The sequence below is a fragment of the Callionymus lyra genome, unplaced genomic scaffold (genome assembly GCF_982586985.1).
Source record: "Callionymus lyra unplaced genomic scaffold, fCalLyr1.hap1.1 HAP1_SCAFFOLD_131, whole genome shotgun sequence".
In the NCBI taxonomy this organism is placed as follows: Eukaryota; Metazoa; Chordata; class Actinopteri; order Syngnathiformes; family Callionymidae; genus Callionymus; species Callionymus lyra.
In genome coordinates, this window is record NW_028258607.1 from 91,420 (window position 1) to 104,396 (window position 12,977).

At 40.7% G+C, this 12,977-nt stretch overlaps 1 protein-coding gene across 1 annotated transcript; it reads left to right on the forward strand.

Annotated features, from left to right (window-relative positions):
* The first annotated feature begins 4,473 nt into the window (after window positions 1–4,473).
* On the forward strand, window positions 4,474–8,165 carry wfikkn2a (info WAP, follistatin/kazal, immunoglobulin, kunitz and netrin domain containing 2a). Its single transcript, XM_087782593.1, has 3 exons — window positions 4,474–4,689; window positions 6,396–6,712; window positions 6,804–8,165. The coding sequence occupies exons 1-3, from the start codon at window positions 4,474–4,476 to the stop codon at window positions 7,993–7,995; spliced, it is 1,725 nt and encodes a 574-aa protein (XP_087638719.1). The 3' UTR covers window positions 7,996–8,165.
* Window positions 8,166–12,977: the final 4,812 nt, after the last annotated feature.

Sequence of the window (12,977 nt, forward strand, 5' to 3'; positions counted from 1 at the left end):
AAGTAGATGAAGATGTAAACGAAGTAGATGGTGTAAATGAAGATGTAGATTAAGTAGATGATGTCAATGAAGATGTAGATGAAGTAGATGTAAATGAAGATGATGATGAAGTAGATGTAGATGAAGTAGATGTAGATGAAGTAGATGTAGATGAAGTAGATGATGTAAATGAAGATGTAGATGAAGTAGTTGAAGATGATGATGAAGTAGATGATGTAAATGAAGATGTAGATGAAGTAGATGATTTAAATGAAGATGTAGATGATGTAAATGAAGATGTAGATGAAGTAGATGATGTAAATGAAGATGATGATGATGTAGATGTAAATGAAGATGTAGATGAAGTAGATGATGTAAATGAAGATGTAGATGAAGTAGATGATGTAAATGAAGATGATGATGACGTAGATGTAAATGAAGATGTAGATGATGTAAATGAAGATGTAGAAGAAGTAGATGATGTAAATGAAGATGATGATGATGTAGATGTAAATGAAGATGTAGATGAAGTAGATGATGTAAATGAAGATGTAGATGAAGTAGATGATGTAAATGAAGATGTAGATGAAGTAGATGATTTAAATGAAGATATAGATGAAGTAGATGATGTAAATGAAGATGTAGATGAAGTAGATGATGTAAATGAAGATGTAGATGAAGTAGTTGAAGATGATGATGAAGTAGATGATGTAAATGAAGATGTAGATGAAGTAGATGATTTAAATGAAGATGTAGATGATGTAAATGAAGATGTAGATGAAGTAGATGATGTAAATGAAGATGATGATGATGTAGATGTAAATGAAGATGTAGATGAAGTAGATGATGTAAATGAAGATGTAGATGAAGTAGATGATGTAAATGAAGATGATGATGACGTAGATGTAAATGAAGATGTAGATGATGTAAATGAAGATGTAGAAGAAGTAGATGATGTAAATGAAGATGATGATGATGTAGATGTAAATGAAGATGTAGATGAAGTAGATGATGTAAATGAAGATGTAGATGAAGTAGATGATGTAAATGAAGATGATGATAACGTAGATGTAAATGAAGATGTAGATGATGTAAATGAAGATGTAGAAGAAGTAGATGATTTAAATGAAGATGTAAATGAAGATGTAGATGAAGTAGATGATGTCAATGAAGATGTAGATGAAGTAGATGATTTAAATGAAGATGTAGATGAAGTAGATGATGTAAATGAAGATGTAGATGAAGTAGATGATTTAAATGAAGATGTAGATGATGTAAATCAAGATGTAGATGATGTAAATGAAGATGATGATGAAGTAGATGATGTACATGAAGATGTAGATGAAGTAGATAATTTAAATGAAGATGTAGATTAAGTAGATGATGTCAATGAAGATGTAGATGAAGTAGATGATGTAAATTAAGATGATGATGACATAGATGTAAATGAAGATGTAGATGAAGTAGATTATTTAAATGAAGATGTAGATGAAGTAGATGATTTAAATGAAGATGTAAATGAAGTAGATGATTTAAATAAAGATGTAGATGAAGTAGATGATTTAAATGAAGATGTAAATGAAGATGTAGATGAAGTAGATGATGTAAATGAAGATGTAGATGAAGTAGATGATGTAAATGAAGATGTAGATGATGTAAATGAAGATGTAGATGAAGTAGATGATGTAAATGAAGATGTAGATGAAGTATATGGTGTAAATGAAGATGTAGATGAAGTAGATGTAAATGAAGATGTAGATGATGATGAAGTAGATGTAAATGAAGATGTAGATGAAGTAGATGATGTAAATGAAGATGTAGATGATGAAGTAGTTGATGTAGATGAAGTAGATGATGTAAATGAAGATGTAGATGAAGTATATGGTGTAAATGAAGATGTAGATGAAGTAGATGTAAATGAAGATGTAGATGATGATGAAGTAGATGTAAATGAAGATGTAGATGAAGTAGATGATGTAAATGAAGATGTAGATGATGAAGTAGTTGATGTAAATGAAGATGTAGATGAAGTAGATGATGTAAATGAAGATGTAGATGAAGTAGATGATGTAAATGAAGATGTAGATTAAGTAGATGATGTAAATGAAGATGATGATGAAGTAGATGTAAATGAAGATGTAGATGAAGTAGATGATGTAAATGAAGATGTAGATGAAGTAGATGATGTAAATGAAGATGTAGATGAAGATGAAGTAGATGATGTAAATGAAGATGTAGATGATGTAAATGAAGATGATGATGAAGTAGATGTAAATGAAGATGTAGATGAAGTAGATGATGTAAATGAAGATGAATTAGATGATGTAAATGAAGATGAAGTAGATGATGTAAATGAAGATGTAGATGAAGTAAATGATGTAAATGAAGATGTAGAAGAAGTAAATGATGTAAATGAATATGTAGATGAAGTAGATGATGTAAATGAAGATGTAGAAGAAGTAAATTATGTCAATGAAGATGTAGAAGAAGTAAATTATGTAAATTAAGATGTAGAAGAAGTAAATTATGTAAATGAAGATGTAGATGAAGTAGATGATGTCAATGAAGATGTAGATGAAGTAGATGATGTAAATGAAGATGTAGAAGAAGTAAATTATGTCAATGAAGATGTAGAAGAAGTAAATTATGTAAATGAAGATGTAGATGAAGTAGATGATGTCAATGAAGATGTAGATGAAGTAGATGATGTAAATGAAGATGTAGATGAAGTAGATGAGTTAAATGAAGAAGATCATGAACATATGATTATTTCTAACACAACATCAAGTGTAGCTGAAATTGATCAAGTTCATCGTTTCTTTCAGAGTCGACTATAATGAATGAAATGTTTTAATCCAACATTTTCTTTGAGGTAAAGATACAAACATTCTACAAAAGCCTTTAAAAAAACATGATTTCAGTCGAAAATCTTTTATTGACATTTTGCTAACTTTGTTTCCACTAACCCTGCACGGGTCAGCCACAGACTTTCTCAGGGACACAAGAAAAGCTTTTTCATTTAAAATCTTGCTCTAAATGAAAGTTTGTGGGTTGGACACAGACCCAACATATGCAAATCTCTCGACCCACCAGGATGAATAGGGGGGTCAAAGTCAAGGTCTTCTCTCAGACAATGGTGGGGGAGCTGCTGCTGCCTGAGGTCCCAGGGTCTGCTATGCTGGGAATGCAGGGTCTTCAGGGGTGAAGGTTGGGGTGCACAGGCCTGAGGGGGAAGCTTTACATACATGTGAGAGAAGCTTCTCCAGAGACTGACCATCACTGGAACTGTGAAGGAAGCGTTGCCTCTGGATGATGGACAGACCGAGGGCCTCTTCGGGCTCAGCAGGGACTCGGCCTGGGAAGCCGATCCTCCACGAACACACCCCGAGACCCAAGACACCCTTGTGGCTGGTGCTGAAGGATTAGAGAAGTATTTACTGATATAACTATTTATTGATGTAACTATTTATTGAAGTAACTATTTTCATAAATCCAAAATTTCAACTACACACAAGATGAGAGACGGAAGAAAACAAAGTAAACAGTTTAAAGGTGTGGCGATAAATGTATAGTTTTGTAGTTTTATAAAATGTTGAATCTATTTAAAGATAGTTTTATAAAATGTTGAATCTATTTAAAGATAGTTTTATAAAATGTTGAATCTATTTAAAGATAGTTTTATAAAATGTTGAATCTGTCTCGAGACTGACCTGAGACTAACCTTTGAATCTTCAGCCTGAGAACTTCAACAGCGCCCTCTAGCGGAGCCTCATGGTTTAATCATCACAATGTTGTTTATTTTCATTTCTTCTTATTTTTAAAACCGATCTGAGTTATTCATCTGAGACTTGCTGATGCTCGTGCGTGTGTGTGTGCGCGCGCGCGTAACCGCGCGTGCGCGCGCGCTGCAGCCTCGCTCTCAGGGGTGAACATGTGACCACAGGTGCGGTCAGTCGCACAAACCTCGGCATCTTCACGGCGAGACTCGCTCGTGCTCGCGACTCTTTGTGTCTGGACTTTATCACTTTTTATCACTTTCCGTCACATTTCGCCACTTTTTGTCACTTTTTGTCACTTTTGCTCACTCGTCCGAGCTGCTGCTCGACCCTCCAGACTCGGGTCCTTCAGTCCCTCCGGCCTCGGGTCCTTCAGTCCCTCCAGCCTCGGGTCCTTCAGTCCCTCCAGCCTCGGGTCCTTCAGTCCCTCGAGACTCGGGTCCTTCAGTCCCTCCAGCCTCGGGTCCTTCAGTCCCTCCAGCCTCGGGTCCTTCAGTCCCTCCAGGCTCGGGTCCTTCAGTCCCTCCAGGCTCGGGTCCTTCAGTCCCTCCAGCCTCGGGTCCTTCAGTCCCTCCAGCCTCGGGTCCTTCAGTCCCTCCAGGCTCGGGTCCTTCAGTCCCTCCAGGCTCGGGTCCTTCAGTCCCTCCAGGCTCGGGTCCTTCAGTCCCTCGCGGGTCCTTCAGTCTCTCGCGGCTCCTGAGGACCAGATCTGCTCGACATGTGGTGGATGTTGTTTCCTCGCTGGATCTGGTTCCTTCTCGGCCACTCTTCTCTGCTGCTGCTGCTGCGCGTGCACGAGTGTGGCGTGGGTTCGATGCCCATGTCTGTGGCGAAGGTGGTTTATTCCCACGCGGGTCTGTGCCCGAACGAACTGAACCCGAACCTGTGGGTGGACGCGATGAGCACCTGCATCCGCGAGTGTGAGTCCGACCAGGTGAGTTTCACGTCATCACCGTTTATTCTACTGTTTGTTGAAACTTTTCAAGATTTAACTTTTATTTTTGATAAACGAAATGAAAATACATCTGGATTATCTTTGGAAGTGAATAATGTTTGTATTAACGTGACTTTTATTTTAACAACATCATCAACGAGTTCATTGGAAATTTTTCTGTTAAATCCTGAAATAATCTGACTTTCTCAGAATATTTTCAATCCTACAACACTCTGTTAGAAACGAGCTTTGGGCTTTAAAATCATTTTTCCAGGTTCATGGTGTCATTGAAGGTCACACGTCACCTCCATGTTGAGATCCACACGTCACACCACAGAGTTCCTTAATTGTGCTCTTGATCTTCTGTTCAACGTCATCTTAGATTCAATAGAATGACTGTTTTATTATCTTTAAGACATAATTAACTCTGCCAAGGAGGTCAATATGTTGTCACATGTGTTGTTTGACACGATTAATTGTCTCGTGTCTCCTGCTCCTCAAATCACAGGAGGAGGTACATGAGGAGGTACATGAGCAGGTACATGAGCAGGTACACGAGGAGGTACATGAGCAGGTACACGAGGAGGTACATGAGCAGGTACATGAGAAGGTACATAAGGAGGTACATGAGCAGGTGCATGAGGAGGTACATGAGCAGGTACATGAGGAGGTACACGAGGAGGTACATGAGCAGGTACATGAGCAGGTACATGAGGAGGTACATGAGAAGGTACATAAGGAGGTACATGAGCAGGTGCATGAGGAGGTACATGAGCAGGTACACGAGGAGGTACATGAGGAGGTACATGAGAAGGTACATAAGGAGGTACATGAGCAGGTGCATGAGGAGGTACATGAGCAGGTACATGAGGAGGTACATGAGCAGGTACACGAGGAGGTACATGAGCAGGTACATGAGGAGGTACATGAGGAGGTACATGAGGAGGTACATGAGGAGGTACATGAGCAGGTACATGAGCAGGTACATGAGGAGGTACATGAGGAGGTACATGAGGAGGTACACGAGGAGGTACATGAGGAGGTACACGAGCAGGTACATGAGGAGGTACATGAGGAGGTACATGAGGAGGTACATGAGCAGGTGCATGAGGAGGTACATGAGCAGGTACATGAGGAGGTACATGAGCAGTTACACGAGGAGGTACATGAGCAGGTACATGAGGACGTACATGAGCAGGTACATGAGGAGGTACATGAGCAGGTACATGAGGAGGTACATGAGGAGGTACATGAGCAGGTACATGAGAAGGTACACGAGGAGGTACATGAGGAGGTACATGAGCATGTACATGAGCAGGTACATGAGGAGGTACATGAGGAGGTACAGGAGGAGGTACATGAGCAGGTACATGAGGAGGTACATAAGGAGGTACATGAGGAGGTACATGAGGAGGTACATGAGGAGGTACATGAGGAGGTACATGAGGAGGTACATGAGGAGGTACATGAGGAGGTACATGAGCAGGTACATGAGGAGGTACATGAGGAGGTACATGAGGAGGTACATAAGGAGGTACATGAGGAGCAGAAACTCTGGTGGTTTGGACGCTCGACATGAGATTCTTTTAATAATCCTGAGCAAATAGTTTGTGAACTGATGGAAGATAAACAACCAGGGAAGTCGACACGTGTTCACACGACAATGTATCTATGGTCAGTGACTGTTGTGCGTCGTGTTCCTCCAGGACTGCGAGACATTCGAGAAGTGTTGTCCAAACGTATGCGGCAACAAGAGCTGCGTGGCCGCTCGCTACATCGACATCAAGGGGAACAAAGGCCCCATCGGGATGCCAGAGGGCGCCACCTGTGACGAGTTCATGTGCTCGCAACAAGGCTCCGAGTGCGACATCTGGGACGGGCAGCCGGTCTGCAAGTGTCGCGACCGCTGCGAGCGCGAGCCTCACTTCACATGCGCCTCTGACGGCTTGACCTACTACAACAAGTGCTACATGGACGCCGAGGCGTGTTCCAAAGGTATCTCCATCTCCGAGGTCACCTGCAGGTAACATGTTAAGTATTTTCAATCTTATCTATTTTCAAGGTGACGCATGAAAGCCATTGGTTGACTGACTTCTGGCTCCACCTTCCTACAGGTACCACCTGACCTGGCCCAACACAAGCCCGACACCAGATGAGACGACACTGCATCCCACGACTGCTCTCCAGACCACCCTCCCGGTGGACGTCCAGTCGCCCGTCATCAACAACGGACCAACAAAACAGGCGGTGTTTGTGGGCGAGACCGCCAGCTTCCTGTGTGAAGTGTCTGGGAAGCCCCTCCCACAAGTCACCTGGGAGAAAGAAATCAAGGGCAAAGACAACACCATCCTGAGGCCCAATCACGTGCGAGGGAACGTCGTTGTCACCAACATCGGCCAGCTCGTCATCTACAACGCACAACTGAAGGATTCTGGTATTTACACGTGTACGGCCAGGAACGTGGGCGGGAGTGTCATGTCTCACTTCCCTCTGGTGGTGATCAAGAGGGAGTCCAGAGGCTACGCCGCAGAGAACAGAACCGTGACCTTCCCGGCCGAGGAGTGCCTCAAGAGTCCAGACTCGGACGACTGCGGAGAAGAGAGCGTGAGCTGGTATTACGAGTCAAACCGCAACAACTGCTTCACCTTCACGTACAGTCAGTGCAACAAGAACCGCAACCATTTTGAAAGCTACAACACCTGCATGGTGTCGTGCGGGGCGGAGCTGGCGGCGCCGTGCAGTCTGCCGAGCCTCCAGGGTCCATGTACCACCTATGAACCTCGCTGGGCCTACAGCAGCCTCCTCAAGAAGTGTCAGTCCTTCGTTTACGGCGGTTGTGGAGGAAACGAGAACAACTTTGAGTCCAAAGATGCCTGTGACGACATGTGCCCCTTTCCCAAGAACCACAAGTGCAAGTCGTGCAAACCCCGCGGGAAGATGTTGACCAGTTTCTGCAAGAGCGACTTTGTGATTGTGGGGCGAGTGATGGAGCTGACGGAGGAGCAGGAGTCGGGTCACGCTCTGGTGACCGTGGAAGAGATCTTGAAGGATGAGAAGATGGGGCTGAAGTTCTTTGGCAGGGAACCATTAGAGGTGACGCTTCTGAACGTGGACTGGAAGTGTCCCTGCCCCAACATCACCACCTCCTGGCAGCTCCTCATCATGGGGGACGTTGAGAACGGGATGGCTGTGCTACAGCCGGACAGCTTCGTCAGTCACTCCAGCGCTCGGCGAGTGCGGAAGCTTCGAGAGGTCGTGCTCAAGAAGTCCTGCAGTTTCCTGAAGGATGTCTCTGTGGCCCAGTAGACCCTCGCTAGACCCCGACTGGTTCACCAAATGACCTTCACATCTCACCTGTTCAGGTCACTTTCCGGGGCGACTGGAGTTTTATAAGCTATGAAGTGACCGTGAGCTTTAATCCTCTGATCCTTTCACTACTAACACGTCACAAATGTATTTATTTAGTTCTAGTTTTGTAAGAGTTGCACGTTTCATGTCCTTAGTTTTGAAATTTGTCAGGGTCAGGGTCAGGGTCAGGGTTAGGGTTAGGGTCATCTCAGCACGTATGGTTCAGTTTGTCTCATGTAATCTTGTTAATAAAGGATCATAAGTTATTCTAAGTATTTACTGTTGCTTTGTTTTCAACTCAAAAGTGATTTTTCAGGAGTAGCTGGAAAGGAGCCGACCTTAGGTTTCGAAGGTGTCGTCAGAAAAGGTACAAATAATGGTTTCACTTCAAAGGCACTCAAAAGGTGCATACACCAGCCAAGGTGCTCGTTTCACTGAACCAATCAAAACACAGAATACGATGATAATTTATCAATTGTATTGTTATTGTTGCTCAATATTGTTGTTGAGTCGTTAAGAACCGGATCATTAAACTACTTTCATTTTATTGACCATATGAATGACTCATATGAATGACTCATATGAATGACTCATGACCTGATGAATGACTCATGACCTGATGAATGACTCATATGAATGACTCCTGTGAATGACTCATGACCTGATGAATGACTCATACGACTGAGTCATATATTTTAAATAACATGTTCATGTGAAAACCTTTGTTTCACACTCGTCCTCCGTCGTGATGCTCGACCAATGAAAACCTTTGTTTCACACTCGTCCTCCGTCGTGATGCTCGACCAATGAAAACCTTTGTTTCACACTCGTCCTCCGTCGTGATGCTCGACCAATGAAAACCTTTGTTTCACACTCGTCCTCCGTCGTGATGCTCGACCAATGAAAACCTTTGTTTCACACTCGTCCTCCGTCGTGATGCTCGACCAATGAAAACCTTTGTTTCACACTCGTCCTCCGTCGTGATGCTCGACCAATGAAAACCTTTGTTTCACACTCGTCCTCCGTCGTGATGCTCGACCAATGAAAACCTTTGTTTCACACTCGTCCTCCGTCGTGATGCTCGACCAATGAAAACCTTTGTTTCACACTCGTCCTCCGTCGTGATGCTCGACCAATGAAAACCTTTGTTTCACACTCGTCCTCCGTCGTGATGCTCGACCAATGAAAACCTTTATTTCACACTTGTCTGGCATCAAACGTCTCGGGTCACATTCCAGCGCCGCTGTGAGGCCCCGCCGGGCCCTGTTGTGTTGTGTCTGGGTTTGGGGCCCTTCATAGGCGGCTCCTTTCATGTGTCGGGGCCGAGCGAAGGGAAGATGAGGACGTGAGCGTCAACACTGGATACAAGTCTCTTTAAGATGCAGGTCAAAGGTCACAGATGTAAACGGCTGGACACTATAAGAGCAGCAGGAGACGAAGCAAAACATCGGCAGCACCTCCCCCTCCTCCTCATTCCATCCCTCCATCCACATGTCTCCCACTCACTCCATCACAAGAACCAGTCGGGAGCGACGACCTCCGACCTTGCTAATGAAAACGAGGCGTGGAGGAGAAACTTCTTTCATTGGAGGTGTTGAGAGGCTGGTCATGTGAGCTAAGTCTGACAAAAACTGCATTGACCATAAATGTCCACTGGGTGGCAGCACGAGACTGGGACGCGTCAGAAGAAAACACCTGATATGAAACTAAAGTGACTTTAATGTGTGTGTTGTTACCATCACTGTGTTCAAATAGAATGTGGGGAAAACTAGGACACGTGGGTCACATCCCAGAATATTCAGCTGTTTGAACAGATATTAAAGGACAACATCAATCATCCTAATTCTACTAATGTCTTGTATTCATATCGTCTACTAATGTCTTATATTCATATCGTCTACTAATGTCTTATATTCATATAATCTACTAATGTCTTATATTCATATAATCTACTAATGTCTTATATTCATATAATCTACTAATGTCTTATATTCATATAATCTACTAATGTCTTGTATTTATATCGTCTACTAATGTCTTATATTCATATAATCTACTAATGTCTTGTATTTATATCGTCTACTAATGTCTTATATTCATATAATCTACTAATGTCTTGTATTTATATCGTCTACTAATGTCTTGTATTCATAAAATCTACTAATGTCTTGTATTCATATCGTCTACTAATGTCTTGTATTCATAAAATCTACTAATGTCTTGTATTTATATTGTCTACTAATGTCTTGTATTCATAAAATCTACTAATGTCTTGTATTTATATCGTCTACTAATGTCTTGTATTTATATCATCTACTAATGTCTTGTATTCATATAATCTACTAATGTCTTGTATTCATATAGTCTACCACTGTCTTGTATTCATAAAATCTACTAATGTCTTGTATTCATATCGTCTACTAATGTCTTGTATACATATAGTCTACCACTGTCTTGTATTCATATCGTCTACTAATGTCTTGTATTCATATCGTCTACTACTGTCTTGTATTCATATCATCTACTACTGTCTTGTATTCATATCGTCTACTAATGTCTTGTATTCATATTGTCTACTAATGTCTTGTATTCATATTGTCTACTAATGTCTTGTATTCATATCATCTACTACTGTCTTGTATTCATATCATCTACTAATGTCTTGGATTCATATCGTCTACTAATGTCTTGTATTCATATAGTCTACCACTGTCTTGTATTCATATCGTCTACTACTGTCTTGTATTCATATCATCTACTACTGTCTTGTATTCATATCGTCTACTAATGTCTTGTATTCATATTGTCTACTAATGTCTTGTATTTATATTGTCTACTACTGTCTTGTATTCATATCATCTACTACTGTCTTGTATTCATATCGTCTACTAATGTCTTGGATTCATATCGTCTACTAATGTCTTGTATTCATATAGTCTACCACTGTCTTGTATTCATATCATCTACTAATGTCTTGTATTCATATCGTCTACTAATGTCTTGTATTCATATAATCTACTAATGTCTTGTATTCATATCGTCTACTAATGTCTTGTATTCATATAGTCTACCACTGTCTTGTATTCATATCATCTACTAATGTCTTGTATTCATATCGTCTACTAATGTCTTGTATTCATATAATCTACTAATGTCTTGTATTCATATCGTCTACTAATGTCTTGTATTCATATAGTCTACCACTGTCTTGTATTCATATCGTCTACTAATGTCTTGTATTCATATAATCTACTAATGTCTTGTATTCATATCGTCTACTACTGTCTTGTATTCATATCATCTACTATGGATGGATGGATGGAGGGATGGGTGGATGGATGGATGGATGGATGGATGGATGGATGGATGGATGATGGATGGATGGATGGATGGATTTATTTAGTTTCTCTGATCAGAAAAGACAAAGTTTAAAACAAACTAATGAACGTCAACATTCTTGAGACACTTTTGAAAGTAAAGGAAATAATGTTCGACATAAAGTCACGTTTTTTTGAACGACAGACTTTATTTACTGATAAAATTAACAAACGGTTTTCATCTCAATCGTATCGAATAATATTTAAAAACTACATTTTGGCCTTAAATAAAATATTCTTTGTTTTCTCTCATTTATATTGACCATTTAATACTTAATATTTATCTTTTCATGATAACAGACGTTGTCCTTTCTGCGTAAATCTAGCCAATCACAGAAGTCCTCACGACATATTAACCTATCAGAAGCAACGTAAGGCGGGTCTTAACATTGACTGATGTAACGTTTGACGTCATGATGTCACGATAATATCATCACAATAGAGATTATTATTATTATTATTATTATAATCCTTCAGTCTTGAAGAAATAAATCTGGAGAATTCTCACGAAACTTTACTGTAACTTCCTCTCAGAAGAAGAACTTAGTTTTCAAATGAAGATCGAATCGTCTTCCTTGTGATCCTTTAATATCACATCGTTCTCTAAAGATCTAAACATGGTTTTGAAGAAATTTAAATCAATTAATAAATAAAAGATAATATTTCAGAGATGACTCTTATGTTAAAGATGATTTTTATGAAGCTATAAATCTATATTCAATCCATGACTGTCATAGATCTAGAGGATGTAGACTAACATCCCACAAAATATCACAAGAATTCAATATAGACTTTTGGAGACATTATTATTTGAATCATAAATATTTTAAACATCAAAGTCACAAGATGTTGTCAAAGATATTTATGCTGTAACTGTGTGTGTGCGTGTGTGTGTGTGTGTGAGTGTGTGTGTGTGTGTGTGTGCGTGTGTGTGTGTGTGTGAGTGTGTGTGTGTGTGTGCGTGCGTGTGTGAGTGTGTGTGTGTGTGTGCGTGTGCGTGTGCGCGTGTGTGTGCGTGTGCGTGTGCGCGTGTGTTTGTGTGCATGTTTGTGTGTGTGTGTGTGTGTGTTTGTGTGTGCGTGTGTGTGTGAGTGTGAGTGTGAGTGCATGTGTATGTGTGTGTGTGTGTGTGTGTTTTAGGCAGCAGATCTCATGAGCAGCTTAGGTAAAATCCCATGACATTTGAACTTTGACCTTCACTACATTCTGCTACGGATGAATCATCCAAGATGGCCGCCACAGTAAATGTTGAAGGTGAAAACACGATGATTCAGATGATTCATCATCAACGTCTGAACATCTGATGATGAAAGAAAACATCTTGAGACGAATCATCAAATGGAGACAAGAGAGTCAAGATGGCCGACATGCTAGAGAAGCTAATGCTAACAGAGCAGCAACACTTCCTGACAAATACAATCAAAAGCTTCTATTATTTAAACACAGACTGAGATGCAGAAACGCTTAAATCTACACAACTTACTTGCTTAACTATTTGTTTACGGAAATCTAGGCTTTTATACATTTAATATTTTTTTTATTCATGTATTTATACTTTTTTTT